Source organism: Panthera leo, chromosome B1, assembly GCF_018350215.1.
Source record: "Panthera leo isolate Ple1 chromosome B1, P.leo_Ple1_pat1.1, whole genome shotgun sequence".
NCBI lineage: Eukaryota > Metazoa > Chordata > Mammalia > Carnivora > Felidae > Panthera > Panthera leo.
The window spans coordinates 136582225-136598504 of NC_056682.1; the positions used below are offsets into that span (position 1 = coordinate 136582225).

Below are 16280 nucleotides of genomic sequence, written 5' to 3' on the forward strand. Positions count from 1 at the left end.
TGTGCTCTGTCTCTCTCAAAAATAAATAACCATTGGGGCACCTGGGTGGCTCAGTCGGTTAAGCGTCCGACTTCAGCTCAGGTCACGATCTTGCGGTCCGTGAGTTCGAGCCCCGCGTCGGGCTCTGGGCTGATGGCTCAGAGCCTGGAGCCTGCTTCCGATTCTGTGTCTCCCTCTCTCTCTGCCCCTCCCCCGTTCATGCTCTGTCTCTCTCTGTCTCAAAAATAAATAAACGTTAAAAAAAAATTTAAAAAAAAGTAAATAAATAACCATTAAAAAAAACTAAAAAGGAAAAAAAAGAGATAGTTGCCTGAGTTCACCCACAAATCAAGTGAAGTTTATGACTTGCTCAAGGCAGAGTCCACAGGGTCAGAGTCCAAATCATCAGGCAAAAAAAAAAAAAAAAAAGAAAAAGAAAAGAAAAGAAAAGTGAGAGACTAAGAGAAAAATTACCAGGTGTACTCACAACGGCAAAGAAAAGACCTCCCCCCACCCCCCCAACCATTCCCGAAACCAGCCAGGGCGTGCCCAGTTGTGGTTTGAAATAAAGGCAGGAACCAATCAAGTTCTGCTGAGCGTTCAAATTTAAATGTCAACCAATAACAGCTCTGTAACCTCAAAAAAATCCGTAACTTGTTTGTGCCTGTCTATAAAAGAACCTGTAAGATCCTTGCTCGGTGCCTCTTAGCGTCACCGGCAACGAGTGACCTCGAACCGAGGACCGGGTTCAAACCTGCAATAAACCTGCAATAAACGACCCTTGCCGCTTGGCTTTGACTCTGGACTCTGGTGGTTTGTTTTCGGGGGGTCTCTCGAATCGGGGCATATCAAAAAGAAAAGAAAAGAAAAAACAAACCAAAACTAGCTGTTCATGGTCTCATTTCTCAGATATTCCAGTCCAATATAATCTAACTATGTAATTGATATGGAAAACAAACAATTCTTGTTTATAATAAGAAAAAATTTAACCTTCCTCAGACCAGAAGAGGGTAGAGGTGAGGGAAAATAATGCAACACACATTTAGAAATATATAATTTATTTATATTCACTGTAAGACAGTTTCACATTTGGTACACAGTTACCAGAAGAGATGGAACACTCCCAGAGTTTAACATGGTGTTATATTGCTATCAAACATTGCTTACACTGAGTAAATTGGGAAACACTTATCTTCCCCTTAAAAAAATTTAAGGCTCAGTTTCCAAAAGGTAATTTTACCACTCATTCTTCTGTTTAAAAAACTGGGAACATCCTGAAATAAACCTCAAAGGGGTAGAGGGTGAGGAGCAGCACACACGCCTGGCTCATTCATACCTCCCCTGAAGACAAAGTGATTTTTTTGTTGTTAAAGCCTCCTCCTGTTTGAAAATATGCTTCGGTACAAAATCAAACAAATCCGTAAATGGGAGAGGCACTACGTATAGATCTCTACTGTAACCACAAGGAAACCTTAAAGCTTTACCACCAGTGGCCAGCTAAAAAGTTGTTTATTCAAAACTTGCCTACATACAAGTGCACACACACAGTAACCTGCATTCACCTTTCTTCGGTAAAGCTCACCAAGTAATACTTCTCTTCTAACACACTAGTAAAAAAATATTTACATTTGCTTTCAACTTTCAGATCAAGTGGCCACAAATCTGTCCTTTCTCCTAAATACGATCCTCATTTTTCTTTTCAACCTTGCAGTGGAACACAACCCTGGCAGTAACCTTGAACTGATGTGTACTCCCACTGTTTAAGTGATTGGCGGAGGGGCGGGGTGGTGAGAAGGAGTGAGAAAACAAATCATCAAAAGAGCCTGGGGGATTTTTTTTTGAGAATTGCCATATCAACAAGTTCCAAACACAGTGAGTTCCAAAAGTGTTTTAGAAGCACTTTTTCCTGTACAAATATTTCATTCAATCAACAATGACTTCATCATTTTACACAAGACAGAATCTGTTTAAAGTCAGTAAACTACCTTATAATTCATGAGGCTATTGATATGACAACAAAAGCCAAAAAGGGCCCCAGATGGGTTCTGCCTCTGGCGTAAAGAGGTAGAGACAATTCATCCTATAGAAAAGATTAACATTAAAAAACAAAAACAGTAAACCAAAACAATACTCTACTCTCCCTCTCACCCCACCAAAAACAACACATTCCATTTCTAGGGGCTAGTTCTGGTAAGCCAAATTTTATCACCAGGGTGGGATTCAGTCTGATTCAAAGAGATCCATTGCCTACAATCATCTTGCTGTAATTCTTCTGCTGCTCTTCCTTAAAGGTGTCCTTCACCTTTGCTCTCTTCAGCCCTCCATCCCTGGGAATAGAAAGGCAAATAAATAAAAGATATTCCCAGCAATGATTTAAAAGCATTTGCTGTTAACACACACTGTGTGGTGCCATGACACTTTAAGTGGCTGGTCAACAATGGGGCAAAGCACATGGGATTTGGAAGCAGAAAGACCAAGATTTCAGTCTCTGTTCTACCGCTAACTAAATGTGTGTTACTCTGGGGAAGGAACGATCTCTCTGATGCTTAACTAAAATATAGAATAATATCTCCACTCAGTTTCCTTTTAGAAGTTAGGGTTGCTAGGGGCGTCTGGGTGGCTCAGTCTTTTAAGCGTCTGACTTAGGCTCAGGTCACGATCTCACAGTCCGTGGGTTCGGGCCTGCATTGGGCTCTGTGCTGACAGCTCAGAGCTTGGAGCCTGCTTCGGATTCTATATCTCCCTCTCTCTCTGCCCTCCCCCACTTGCACTCTGTCTCTCTCTCAAAAATGAATGACCACTGGAAAAAAAAAAATTAAGAAGTTAGGGTTGCTATATTCAATATTTGGACTTTACATGTTTTTTTTTAATTTTCTAAATGTTTATTTATTTTTTAGAGAGACAGATTGCAAGCAGGGAGGAGCAGAGAGAGACAGAGACAGAGACAGGGAATCTGAAGCAGACTCCAGGCTCTGAGCTGTCAGCACAGAGCTAGACGCAGGGCTCCAACTCACAAACTGAGAGATCAGGACCTGAGCAGAAGTCAGATGCTTAACCAACTGAGCCACCCAAGGCGCCCCTGGACTTTATATTAAAACTAGGATTGTTTGCCTGTCTTTTTCTGCAAGGAAAGCAAAGTATTGTTTTCTTTCATCCAATCAACCTATGTCTTACTAGAAAACCCATATGGAAAATTTAAGGTACACTCAAATAATGGTGAGGGTACTGTGTATGTACGGGTAAATTCCTTAAAGATAAGTGGGTTAATCATTATTCAAACCAAAGCCTTTCTTCCTTTCTTTCCTATGTCTACATAGGAAGACATATGGAAAATACATAGAAAATATGGGAAAGACATAGGAAAATACAATGAAAAGTTGTATTTTCATTCCAAGCACTACATATTTCAAGCATTAATGATCTCCCATATTACAAAACAGACTCAGAATAAAAACGAACAATAAAATCATAAATTGCATTTAACCAGTAGTTAGTGCCTATGTAAGTAGCATTCCTTAATTCAGAGTCTGTGAATCTTTGAACTCTCTCCACGGTGGTGAAAACACAGAGCTGCCTGGGTTATAAGGACTCTGCATGCCTTTCCTTCTTTGGTCAACACAAAGGAACAACAAACTGTAAGCTCTGACAGGAGAACTGGACTATAAGGGGCCACGATCTCTCTCCTAATCTAATGTTTTTGATTTTAACTCCTAAGAGCATAGATGGTGAACTTGCTTACCTTATACGGTACCTGTTTAATTTTAACCCAGTTAAACACAAATGTTTACCAAGTGCCTTCTGATGATGATGAATGGATCACAGGTTAGCCTGTAAACTCTGCCATGAGGACAGAACTTGACCTACAAACAGACGCCCGCCTGAACCACTGCAATGTTTTGGCCTCTGAAGTCAAAACCAAGACTCAGCCTGCCAGTGAGTCCTCAACTTAAAAACAGACTAAAGTCCACCCATCTTCCAGGGGCTCAGATGTAGGAAATTTCCATGAAACAAAGTTATAAATTGTTATTAGCTCCCCAGAATTGTCCCCCAAAGCCTCTTTTATCCAGAAGAGCTGCCTCTAACTATTCATAGCACTGATGTGAATTCTGAATAGTAGGAACTAAGGGGGGGGGGGGGGGGGGAGGCAGAAGAAAAGCCTTTCTTTCTTTCCTAAGGTCCAAGCCAAAACTGACAAAACAGTTAAAAACATTTGCCCTTGAGTATCCTGACATTATTTTGATGCAACTATCCCAAGCACCCAGGTATCACACACAGCTCTGAGCACCCCAACTGTGACCTGCCCCCTCTAGAGACTTTAAAGTTTTACCCAGTTCCCCTCTGCAATGGCAGCAGACCTGAGCTCCTAAGGATAGCAGCAACCATATGTAAAAACCTGTTTAAGATGATACAACCGAATTCTCATTTAATCTAGGAAAAAAGCCATGTAGACATGTTAATTCATACTCAGTGTGTGAATGACAGGTACACCTGAAAAGGCAGTGAGCCTTGCATATGGCCCAATAAAAGGAAATTGAAAAATTCTCAAAATCTGACAGATTTTCTTTAAGCCAATCTGATTGGGATCTGTCCTGTGGCTGACTTCCTTAGGCTGTTGTCTTTCAAGACTTTCTTCCTTTCTTTGGTGTCTGAGGCTACTGATCCCAAACTCCTAGATTTTCATATGGCTTCAGGGCAGGAGGAGGGCTTTGATGTCAGGTGAGAGGAAGGAGAGTAAAGAACTGAAAACAATGAGGAAAGAGGAAGCCAGATCCAGAGTGAACTTGGATTCACTAGGGCATTGATAAACTAGGACATGTGTAAGCCTGTCATTTCATGATATTATGATGTCTGTAATTTAGTTTCACCTATTTCAGCTTAGGTAGTGTGATACAAATGTTAGTTTTAACCTGTCTTGACCCTAGTCCTGGCCTTAGGACCAGTCAAGTTGCCCTAAATCAAGAACTCATACTCTGGGGATGATCAGCCAGGCATTTACTTAGAAGACCACCCTCCAAAGGTGTCACTATAAGGCATCAGCTATCTCTGTCTCCCATCAATTTCCCAACCTTTGTTAATTCACATAATGAATTTTAGAAATGGGTTTTCACTACAGAAATGATTGCCTTCCTAATTAGCATAACAGACGCCAGAAACAGGTTTCTTGGGTGAAATTGGTTGTACTCAAGGTATATGAATGGATAAAATATTCTAGAGACATTCCCCACCTTTGCATAAAGGAGTATAAGAACCCAGCAAGCCCTTATTCCAGAGGCTAATTCCTGAGCAGTCCCGGGTCCCTCTGCAGTTAGCTGAACTGGCTGACAACCTGACTCAGTCAAATCCTGCTCCTAGAACATAACTATAATTGCCTTAAGTGAACTTTTCATGCAGTGTTTTCAAAACACCAAAAATGATAAACAGAGGGACTTTATTAAACTTACAGGATTTGAAGTATGAACTGGTTTTTTTTAAGTTTATTTTTTATTTATTTTGGGGGGGGGGGGGAGAGAGAGAGGGAGAGAGGCAGAGCAGGGGAAGGGGGTAGGGATAAAGAGAAAGAATTCCAAGGAAGCTCTGCACTATCAGCACAGAGCCCAACACAGGGCCCAGACTTATGAACCATGAGATCATGACGTGAAACAAAATCAAGAGTGGACGATTAACCAACCGAGCCACCCAGGTGCCCCAAAGTTTGAACTGCTTTATGCAAGCTTGCTAACATAATGTCTGTGTGTGTGAGAATTTAATCTCCCACTATAATGTAGGTATATAGTTAACCCTCACTGATACAGACTAAATGTTTATGCCTTCCCGACCACCCCCGCCCCCCACCACCACCACCCAATTCATATATTGAAGCCCTAACCTCCAATATGATGGTATTTAGAGAAGGGGCCTTTGGGAGGTAATGAGGTTTAGATGAGGTCAGAAGAGTGGTCACTAATCTTCAAGATAGGATTAATGTCTGTATAAAAAGAGACACCTGTGAGCTTGCTCGCTTCTCTCTCCCCATACTCATACAAAGACGAGATTGTGTGAACACAAGGCAAGAAGGTGGCCATTTGCCAGCCAAAAGGGAGAGAGAGCTCTCACCAGAAACCGACCTTACTGGCACCCCAATCTCAGATTTTCAGCCTTCAGAACTGTGAGAAATAGATTTGTTTTTTAAGTCAACCCCATGTATGGTAGTTTGTTATGGCAGCCCAAGCAGACTACTACACTCCCCTACAACCTTCCTCAAACAAATAAAGAAAAAATTAAATCCAAAGTTTCCATAACTAAAATATTCCACTTATTTCCTTTCAAGTTTTTAAGTTTTCTCTAATTTAGTTATAGCTAGCATTAAATATGAACAAGCCTATAAGTTGCCCCTTGCTCCCAGGGTCCGTTCTCCAACCCCAAATCTATTCTCACGTTCTTCTTCAGTAAAAGAATGCTAAATTTCAGCTAGACACATGGCCTTCCAGAACAAAGACGGCATTCTCCAGCCTTCTTTGCGGTTGCCGTCATATTACTTGAGTTCTAGCCAATGGATACAAATGGAAGTGGCTGGTCCAACCTATAATGGTAATAATGAGAGGGGTGTCCTTGTTTTAAGTCTTCCCTACTGGCCATTTTCTGGACACATGGAGTAGCCCTGAAGCCATCAGCCTGGACCCGAAAGTGGAAGCACACTGAGGATGGGATACAGAATGAGCTGTTATACGAGCCTGTGCAGCCTGTGTTTAAGCAAGAGGGATAAACTTCTACCTTATTTAAGCCATTGGTATTTAAGTAAACCGCTCTTTCAGCTAAACCTCTGGCTAGCTAGCACAATAAATGACATTACTAAAGACGATTTTTTGGGGGGTGCCTGGGTGGTTGAGTGTCCAACTCTTGATTTCAGCCCAGGTTATGATCCCAGGGTCATGAGATTAAGCCCCATGTCAGGTTCTGCATTGAGCGTGGAGCCTGTGTATGACATTCTTTCTTCCCCTCTCCCTCTCCCCCGCTCGCTCACTATTTCTTTCTCTCAAAAGAAACACACTTCTAAAAATAAATAGATAAATAATGCAAAATAAAAGTGATTTTTTTAACGAAAAAGAAATGATAGTACATCTAAAAAATTTCTTACCAGGGAAGCTCAGTCAATCCTCCCTGCACAGCAATAGCAGACTTAACCCTGTTAGCAAACTGGACAGCATCTTCTCCTTCCTGGGGAAAAGAAAATTACAAGTACATCCTGGGAATAGAGTTTTCAAACAATTCTTAAAATATCTCACAATCATTTAGATTTGTTTTAAAATGTAAGAGTCACCTTTTAGCTCAGTTCTGTTCTCAATCATAGCAAATATCATTTGGTCTGCCAAGAAAATGCAGTGCTGTAATGTTTAATTTTTATCGTGTACTTATATTATTAGCCTTACCAATATGTAACATTCCATAATATTTGTAGGTTCGCTAAACCAACAGCAAGTATAAAAACCATTATGGAAAAGAGTTTCTGAATATAAAAGAGCCTGACTTGAAGACAGCCAAAATACATTTCGTTTTAAATGACTCGTTTGCTGAGAAAGCAGAAAGGAAGCCCAGCTCTTGCTACTGTGAGGAAGGCAGGCACCCAGGTTTTCAGGGAAAAGTGTTCTCCCCTGGATCTGACTGGATAAAGCACCAAAGACCAGTTGTTATCTATGGATACCTCTCTGGTCATGGGGGGCATGTACCACACGTCACAGACGATGGCCCAGCTGGTCATCATTCGAAGCAGGTAGCTCACCATGTTGTATTTACTACTGTTCCAAAATGCATCCCCAAACTGAGGGTTATACTGGGAAAAAAAAAAAAAAAAAAAAGAAGTAAAAGAAAGAAAAAACATTGCAGTCATGAACTAAGTGATGGCTTATCCACATTAGTGTTTCCGAGGTGACAGGCCAAACATCTCTACTGAACCCCAAGAGAAAAAGAAGCTACTTTGCTTGATAGAAATGATCAAAAAAGTAAACCAAGCCAGCTAACTCCTCTGACCAGAGCCCCAGAGTGCTGCAATAAGAGAGTTATCCACATGAGTCTTCAGTATCTGTCTCCCACTTCACTGAAATTGAGCAAAAGTAGGCACAGTACCTCTTTTGCTTATTACCGTGTCCTCAGGTAATACAATGCCTGGTACATAGTCCCCTGGAACCCGTCTGTATATGTACCAATAGAGACAGAATGATTGAGCAAACAGGGCAAAATGTAAACAGTTGGTGAATCTGAATAAAGAGTATACAAATGCCTTAAGGAAGACCTTATACACAACAGGTCTTTAGAATATGTTGGTTGGCTAAATATCTCTAACATAATGGCAGCACAATATTTCCACCAAGTAACGGTATAACTGTGAGACAAATTACACGACATCTCTGAGACTCAATTTACAAACTGAGAAAGTTTAACTAAAGTTGTGGTTTCTAAACATTCTGGGTTAGCAGCAAATTACCAATCCTTTTCTTCAATTACATCTCACACAGAATCCCAGGATATAAAACAGATTTGCAAAAAGGAAAAACAGATGTGGAGAAAAGAGATCGTTGGTGCACTGCTGGTGGGGACATAAATCAGTACAGCCACTATAGAAAACAGCATATGAGAGCATCCTCAAAAAGTCAAAAATTAGAACTACCATATGATCCAGCAACCTCACTTTTGGGTATGTATCCAATGAAAATGAAAACAAGATCTTGAAGAGATATCCGCCCTCCTATGTGCACTGCAGCATATTTTTCACAATAGCCAAGATATGGAAACAACCTAAGTGTATGTCAACAGATGAATAAAGATGTGGTGTGTGTGTGTGTGTGTGTGTGTGTGTGTGTGTGTGTGTGTGTATACAGATGATATTTGTGACAACACAGATGGACCCTGAAAGCATTATGAGGAGTAAAATAAGTCAGACAGAGAAAGGTAAGTACTGTATAGCCTCATTTATATGTGGAATCTAAAAAAGCTGGACTGATAGAAACAAAGATTAGAAAGGTGGTTACCAGGGCCTGAGGAGGAGAGACGGCACAGTGGAGGAACTGGGGAGATATTGGTCAAAGACAACAGACTTACAGTTATTAAGATAAACAAGTCCTGGGGACCTAATACACAGCATGGTGAATATAGTTAATAACACTGTATATTGTACACCTTAAATTTACACAATGTTATATGTCAACTATATTCCAATAAAGCTGGGGCGGGGGAAGAGTATACAAGCACTTGTTATTCTTACAGATTTTAACACTGAAGTTATATCAAAATAAAGTTACCAAGTCACTCCCCTTTTGGGAGCCTCGGGGCGGGGGGGTATATCTGTTTTACCTTAATTGCAACTGGATGTATGGTTCCTCCAATTTCAAAGCTTCCCTTTTTAAACATCATGACTGAAGTATTGTTGATGCAAGTCCCTGCAGAAGGGAGAAAAGGGTATGGTGACTATTTTTAAAGGCAGTTTTTCTCTTTTAAACAAATTTTTAAAAGGAATTATTTTGACACAAAATAAAATATTCAAATCCTAGCAAAATTGGAGTTTACTCTTATTTCACAAATCAGTCCCTGCTTAATTAAGTAACTCAACAGTTCTAAGCAAGTTTAAAGACAAACTTTTACTTTGTTATTAAATACTCTGGAGATAAAACTTTTGCACAACAGGTGATAATTTTAATACTTTAAAAAATACTTGAAAAAATTAGGAACACTACCTGTACAAGTTCATTACCCAGAAATAACTTTTAAGATCAAAGAGGCACCATGCCTTCCATCAAATGTCAAAAGAAAGCAAGGGATTATTGGCTGAGAGAAGGCCATCCCATTCCTATAGGACAGCAGAGATCTGGACTAAGAGTGAACTTCTAGAACAATCCGATGCCTCACATACTTTTGGTGCTGGTTGGTATCAACTATAGCTTGGTAGGCAGTTACCCTTCTTACCTTCAGGAAAGATTAATATGGGTAGTTTTTTCTTATCAGCAATGTGTTCTTTTAGTCTGTGAAGAAAAATAAAGGATCAGAATGCTACCTTTATAAAAATAGAGGTGGGAATCCACTTTGGTGTTTACACTCCACTAGCACAAATATAATTGTATAGCAATAAGGAGGGGGAAAAATAAGACATAAGTAAAGGGAAAAACTCAAGTTGGTCCCTTTCTAAAAAGCATAATGCTATCTGTACTATTTTAATTTCTCTCATTTCAAAGTGAGCAGTTTTCAGTGCCTTCTGCCTACTCTTAAAATAGAACGCTAGGCAGTCATGTGACATGAGCTCTGGAGCCCCCCGTGTCATATAGTTTGTACCCTTCTCCATGTACTTATATTTCCTCATCTGAAAAATGAGAATACTGATCACTGGACCTGTCAGGCTTATGGCCATTGAGTATAAAGAAATTCCTTAAAAGAGTCAGGCTCAGCTTTCCTGTGATATGTAATAGAGATGCCAGAAAGCTGAGAACGATGGAAGTTCTTCCAGGCTTAGATCCTGTCTCCCCTGCAGCCAGCTTTATATTCCCAACTGCTCACCAGAAACTGGTAAGACTGAGAGAGAGAAATTACAGCTACCCGTGTCCCATGCTAAATAATCTCCAACTGGGGAATGGTTTCACTAACCTTCAACAGATTTCAACAAGTACTTTTCATCTTACTCTTAAAAAAGCATGCCCTACCTTCAAGTTTCTAGAAGCAATAACCAGACGGCCTTCACTTAAAGGCCTCAGGCAAAAAGCTGTTGTTTCCCAACAAAGGCTTCTGATAGCTCCTCTCAATCCCAAACCCCAGAGATTTCTTCTGTTCCAATAAAGAGCATTAGCTCTGCCAGTCTCTTGATGGATTTAAATGATAACAGACATTCAGCAAACAATCAGCCATCTATTTACTCAGCAAACAGTTACCAATTATTTAACTTTCGTGGTAGTAAGTTTTAATTCTGAAAATTCAGGGACTGGACTATACCTAAACCACAGCAATACAAAATGTATGGGACTTCTAATCTCATCCTATAACCCACTATGACTACAGAATTCAAATTTTTAAGAATGTAGCTCAGACAGGTGATTCAGCAAAAAAAAGTCAACCACAAAGAAAACCCCATATATTTTAGGTTTAATCCTTAGTACTGCTCTGCTGTCTTTGCAGGAAGGCCAAGATTTATCAGATTTTATGTTACCCCAAAGAACACCGGGCAATGTCTCTGCTTACCGCTTAGTGACCAGGTGTCGATCTTTCATTTCTGATCGTTCAAACCAGACATGTGGACAAGCCTTCACCATGGCTCTCTGAATAATTCCCATCAATCCACCGTGAACCTGGCCAACCTAGAAGTACCATTAGAAAAAAAGAAAAATGTAAAGGCACAGATATGCAAAGAAAGCTTTTTTTTTTTTTTTAAAGTACCAGTAAGTTCGTATTCCCCACCAAGAGAAAAGATTGGCCTTCTTCTACTGACTGAAGTTCTTAGTCTAATCAAAAGATATGAATGGCCAGATATAAGCAAAAAGTGTTCTTTAGTAGCACCTTTGAATTTAAACTGTGTTCCTACACTAGTTATAATCTAGCTTTAAAAAGTAAAGGTCTTTCAACTCAGTCAAGATAAGGGAAATGCAAATTAAAACTACACTGAAATACCATTTTTCAATCATCAGACTGACAAGGACTCAAAAGCTTAACAATGCACTCGGAGCCAAGACTATGGAAAATGGCACTCGTACATTGCCTGAGATGGGGGAGATTATAACACCCACAGAAGAAAACTTGGCAGTATCTATCAAAACTACATACACATTTACCCTTCAACTCAGTAATCCCACTTCTGGGAATTTACTCTGAAGATATACCTCCAACAAGATGAAAATACATATACACGAGGTCTTAATTGTAAGATTATTTGTAATTCCAAGATACTGGAAACTACCTAAATATTCAAACTTTAAGAAATCAGATGAATAAACTATGGTACATATATGCAATAGAGTATCATGCAGCTGGGAAAAGAGCAAGGTTGATCTCTATGACTGATAAGGCATGATTTCCAGGAGATACTGGTTGGGGTTCTGGTTTTGGTTTGTTTTTGTTTTTGTCTAATTTAATTTTTTTTAAATTTGAGTATAGTTGACACACAATGGCACCCTAGTTTCAGTTGTACAACATATCACTCAACCCAATGGAAAGTTAGCAGGCTCTACGCTTTTCTAAACTTTGGCTAATATTATAACTGCAGTTACAACAATAAAAAAGCCAACAAAATTCTGAGGCCCTCAGTCACAAATGAGTTTTATTCAACTTTTTGTTGACAGGGACAGAGAACAAATATGGTCCCAGAAACACAAAGTCATAATTAAGTAAGTTGGTTAAAATGCCTGAGCCTCTGCTTTCTCATCTATAACAAAATCTCAGCCTTAATCCCACTGCATTACAGGGAAGGTCACATACAATACATGTGAATATGCTTGTCCACATAAACGCAAGGAACTGTCATACACCCAGAACTGTACTGGGGTCTACCAAGGATTGTTAACATAAAGGTCCTTGCATGGGCTTTCTAAGAAGCCATAAACATCTTGAAATTATGCACAAAATTGTGCTTGTATGATGCACATGTATGTCATTGTTTTTCTCAAGAAAGAGTACATAACTATTAACTGATTCCTAACCTAAAAAAGGTTAAGAACCACCAATTCCCATAAGTCTTTTCCTAGAAGTAGTTAAAGCTTCCTTGGATTTAGAACAAGCTCCACAACTTAAAGATTAAATGTGGTTGCATGGGGCACCTGCGTGGCTCAGTTGGTTAAGCATTGGACTTTGGCTCAGGCCATGATGTCTTGGTTTCTTAGTTTGAGCCCTACATGGGGCTCTCTGTGGTAACAGCTGGAGCCTGGAGCCTGCTTCAGATTCTGTCTCCCTCTCTCTCTGCCTGCCCCTCCTATGCTCATGCTCTGTCTCTCAATAATAAATAAACATTAAACAAACTTTTTTTTAAAATAAATTAAAAAAATGCGGTTTGCACAAGAGTTGTATATCTGAACTTATTGACAGAGAAAGGCAATGTGTTATATATATATTTGTCTTTCTCATCTGATCTTCATTAAAAAGTCTGATTTTTTTGTTTGCTTGTTTAATTGTATATGACTCCCTGAAGGAAGACAGAACTAATTGGCTGGTAAGGGATTTGCACAGCTCTAAGGAGAAAGACTTTAATGTCTTGAAGTGTTATTGAACATTGCAGGGATTTTAGAAGCAAGATGAAGTCAACTTTGTAAATTCCTATCAAGTTCATGTATGTCTATATTTCACTAAGCTAAATTTTTTACCATCTTTTTTTTCTTTAAAAAGAGATTGATCCATTTATTCATTTTTATTTTTTAAAGATTTTTTTTTCTTTTTAGTAATCTTTCCACTCAAGGTGGGGCTGGAACTTACAACCCTGAGATCAAGAGTCTTACACTCCACCGAGTCTCATACTCCAGCCAAGTGTCCCCAACTTTCTATTACCTTAAATATAATGGCTCTTTTCTTTCTTTTTCTTGCCCCATATAGTCCTCATTTAATGTGTTATATAATTCATACAGCTATCGTAGTATAACTGAGTCACTTTCTAATATAAAACTTTCTAATTTGTGCCAAAATAAATTAAAAGTTTGAACAATCCACAAATCATGCAATTACTTGAACTATCAATGAGCTGCTCTTACCATAGCATAGCATCCATCTGTTGTCAAGATCAAAACATCTATTGGAGAAGTATGGTTGGCAACACAAATGCCTCCCTTCTGGGGTCTGTACTGTCTGCAATTACAAACAGTGGTAAATACTATACCCTGGAAAAGAGCCACTATTCTGCAGCATGTAGAGATTCATCCTATTTTACTTTAAAAAGTACATTAAAAGTACAGTTTCAAAGTATATGGGCTCATCTTAAAAGGTTATTTCTAGGCAGTATGATGGGAGTGGGGTAAAAGTAGATAGAGAAGAAGGGGCCCATGACTTTCCCTTTATATATATTTACATTGTTTTTTTGTAATGATCATATTTTCCTTTTATAATGAAAAAGTAATTTAAAAATATTAGATTGAATTACAAAGATTCCACAACTTTAATATTGTGATATGTAAGTTTCACATATTTTGTAAGTATTTTCATATTATTCCACTCTTTAAATGCATCACTTTTAGTAGCTTCACAATGACCCAAAAAGTAAATTTACTATAGTTTCCTCCCTCTTATCCCCCTAAAGCAGAGGCTGGTAACTTCTCCTACTGAGGGCCATAATAAATATTTTAGGTTTTGCAAGCCAGCCAATCCCTGTCAAAACTACCGGATTCTGCTATTTGGGCACAAAGGCAGTCACAGACAATATATAAATGAATAAGTTTCAATAAAACTTTATTTACAGAAAACAGATGGCAGGCCACATTTGGCCTCCAGCCCCATAGTTTGCCGACCTTTATCTTAAAGTTCAACCAGTATTTGATATTAATGAAGCAAAGTAGTTTTTGTTGGCCCTATACAAAGAAGAAAGGCAACCAAATGCATAACAACTTTAGCATGTTTTCTTTAAAATTAGAAGTAATTCGGGGCGCCTGGGTGGCTCAGTCGGTTAAGCATCCAACTTCAGCTCAGGTCACGATCTCACCGTCCGTGAGTTCGAGCCCCGCGTCAGGCTCTGGGCTGATGGCTCAGAGCTGGGAGCCTGCTTCCAATTCTGTGTCTCCCTCTCTCTCTGCCCCTCCCCCGTTCATGCTCTCTCTGTCTCAAAAATAAATAAACGTTAAAATAAATAAATAAATAAATAAAATTAGAAGTAATTCTATATATAATAAGTTACGAACTCTCTATGTAATTAAAGCACCTTTTCTGTAGATAGTATCTCTTCTTGATCACAGTTCTATCAAAGCATTTTCTTCTACTTTTCACCCCAAAACTCACAGCTCAATGAAAAAATCATGTAATTTTAGAAACTTAAGGGGCCTCTCAATGTTGGTAACACATGGTAAAGCCAAATGAGAAAATGTTTCCCTTCTACAAATGAGACAGAAAGACCCAGTCAGGGAAAAAAAAAAAAGAGAGAGAGAGAACTTTTAAAACAATGAGATTAAACGTAAAAAAATAAAACTGAGTTAACAGAAAAGTAATTAAAACAACCAAAATTACTTCAATCAGCTAACAAGTTAGCTACCACTACCCCTACCCTCTACAGTTAGGGGTGAGGGAAGCAAAGTGTGGGTGTTCTGTCTCAAGGCTCAGTTACAGAATTTCAGAAGCAGCGGGACTGAGACTGGAAACCAGGCCTCAAGACTCGAAGGCCAGTCCTCCTTCCTCCACACTACAGGCCTGTCAACTTCATGGCTTTTAATATGGACAGACCCAGTTCACAACCTCACTCTGCCACGTGCCAGGCATGTGACCCTAGACAACCAATCCCAGGGCTCCCAGCTCTTCACCTGTAAAACAGGACACCAGTGTCTCTCTCATAGGATGGCCTATGAGAAGCTCGGGCCTGGCTGCACACCATAAATGCCCAATTTTTGTTTTTTGTTTTTATGTTTTTTCATTATTTTTGAGAGGTGAGGGAGGAGGGACAAAGAGCCTTAAGTGGGGCTCAAGCTCACAAACCATGAGATCATGACCTGAGCCAAAGTCGGACGCTTAATGGGCTGAGCCACCCAGGCACCCCTGCCCAATTTTTAAGTGTCATCACATGTCTATTATTATGTTCCTTCTGCAAATGGATGGCTTTTTAAAAGGTTTTCGGGCAAAATTGTTATGTCTGTGACACTCTAAGCAGCAAGAATGAACACACTGGAAGGACTTTCATTTCATCTGCTTCCTCCACCTGCTACGGTCAGTCATGGGCTGGACTTCCTGAACAGAAAGGCAGAAGGAAGCAGGCACACACTCACTTGTTATGGTAATGAATGGTACCAGAGAGGGCTCGCACACAGATCCGGCAGCAAGTCAGGTGAACCAGTTCACTCAGCCAGTTTTTGAGGCTGAAAAAAAGAGGAAACCTTTATGGTGCAGTTCTGGGCACTGCTAAGAGACAATAGAATAAAAACTTCAATGTGCTCCTTCACAGCAGCATACTGTGTTCTGAAACACAAGCATAGTTCAATTCTTAAAGTCTCATTGACGCATTAGGATAAAATTCTAATGGAAAATAGCTCCCGCCCTACTAGACTATCATGATAAATGCCTGACCAAGATTAGCTGAAGCTTCTCTGGTCTCAGCCTGATGAGCCTGACCGGATGATAACGCGCTCTCGTGGTTTCCTTGAGTCCCTCACTCTATTTTCTTTTCTTCATTTCCCCTT

At 39.6% G+C, this 16280-nt stretch overlaps 1 protein-coding gene across 2 annotated transcripts in view; it reads right to left on the minus strand.

Annotated features, from left to right (window-relative positions):
* Positions 1-1028: 1028 nt before the first annotated feature.
* GPAT3 (glycerol-3-phosphate acyltransferase 3) overlaps positions 1029-16280 on the minus strand; it is a 61711-nt gene continuing 46459 nt past the window's right edge. Inside the window, exons 5-12 of one of the 2 annotated variants that reach the window (XM_042936012.1) lie at positions 15870-15959; positions 13662-13755; positions 11173-11288; positions 9913-9968; positions 9304-9389; positions 7658-7786; positions 7094-7173; positions 1029-2306 (exon numbers count right to left, since the gene is read on the minus strand). In XM_042936012.1, coding sequence (XP_042791946.1) covers positions 2210-2306; positions 7094-7173; positions 7658-7786; positions 9304-9389; positions 9913-9968; positions 11173-11288; positions 13662-13755; positions 15870-15959 — 748 coding nt within the window. In that variant the 3' untranslated portion in view covers positions 1029-2209. The remainder of the gene's footprint in view (positions 2307-7093; positions 7174-7657; positions 7787-9303; positions 9390-9912; positions 9969-11172; positions 11289-13661; positions 13756-15869; positions 15960-16280) is intronic. The other variant, XM_042936011.1, reaches the window with a different exon arrangement.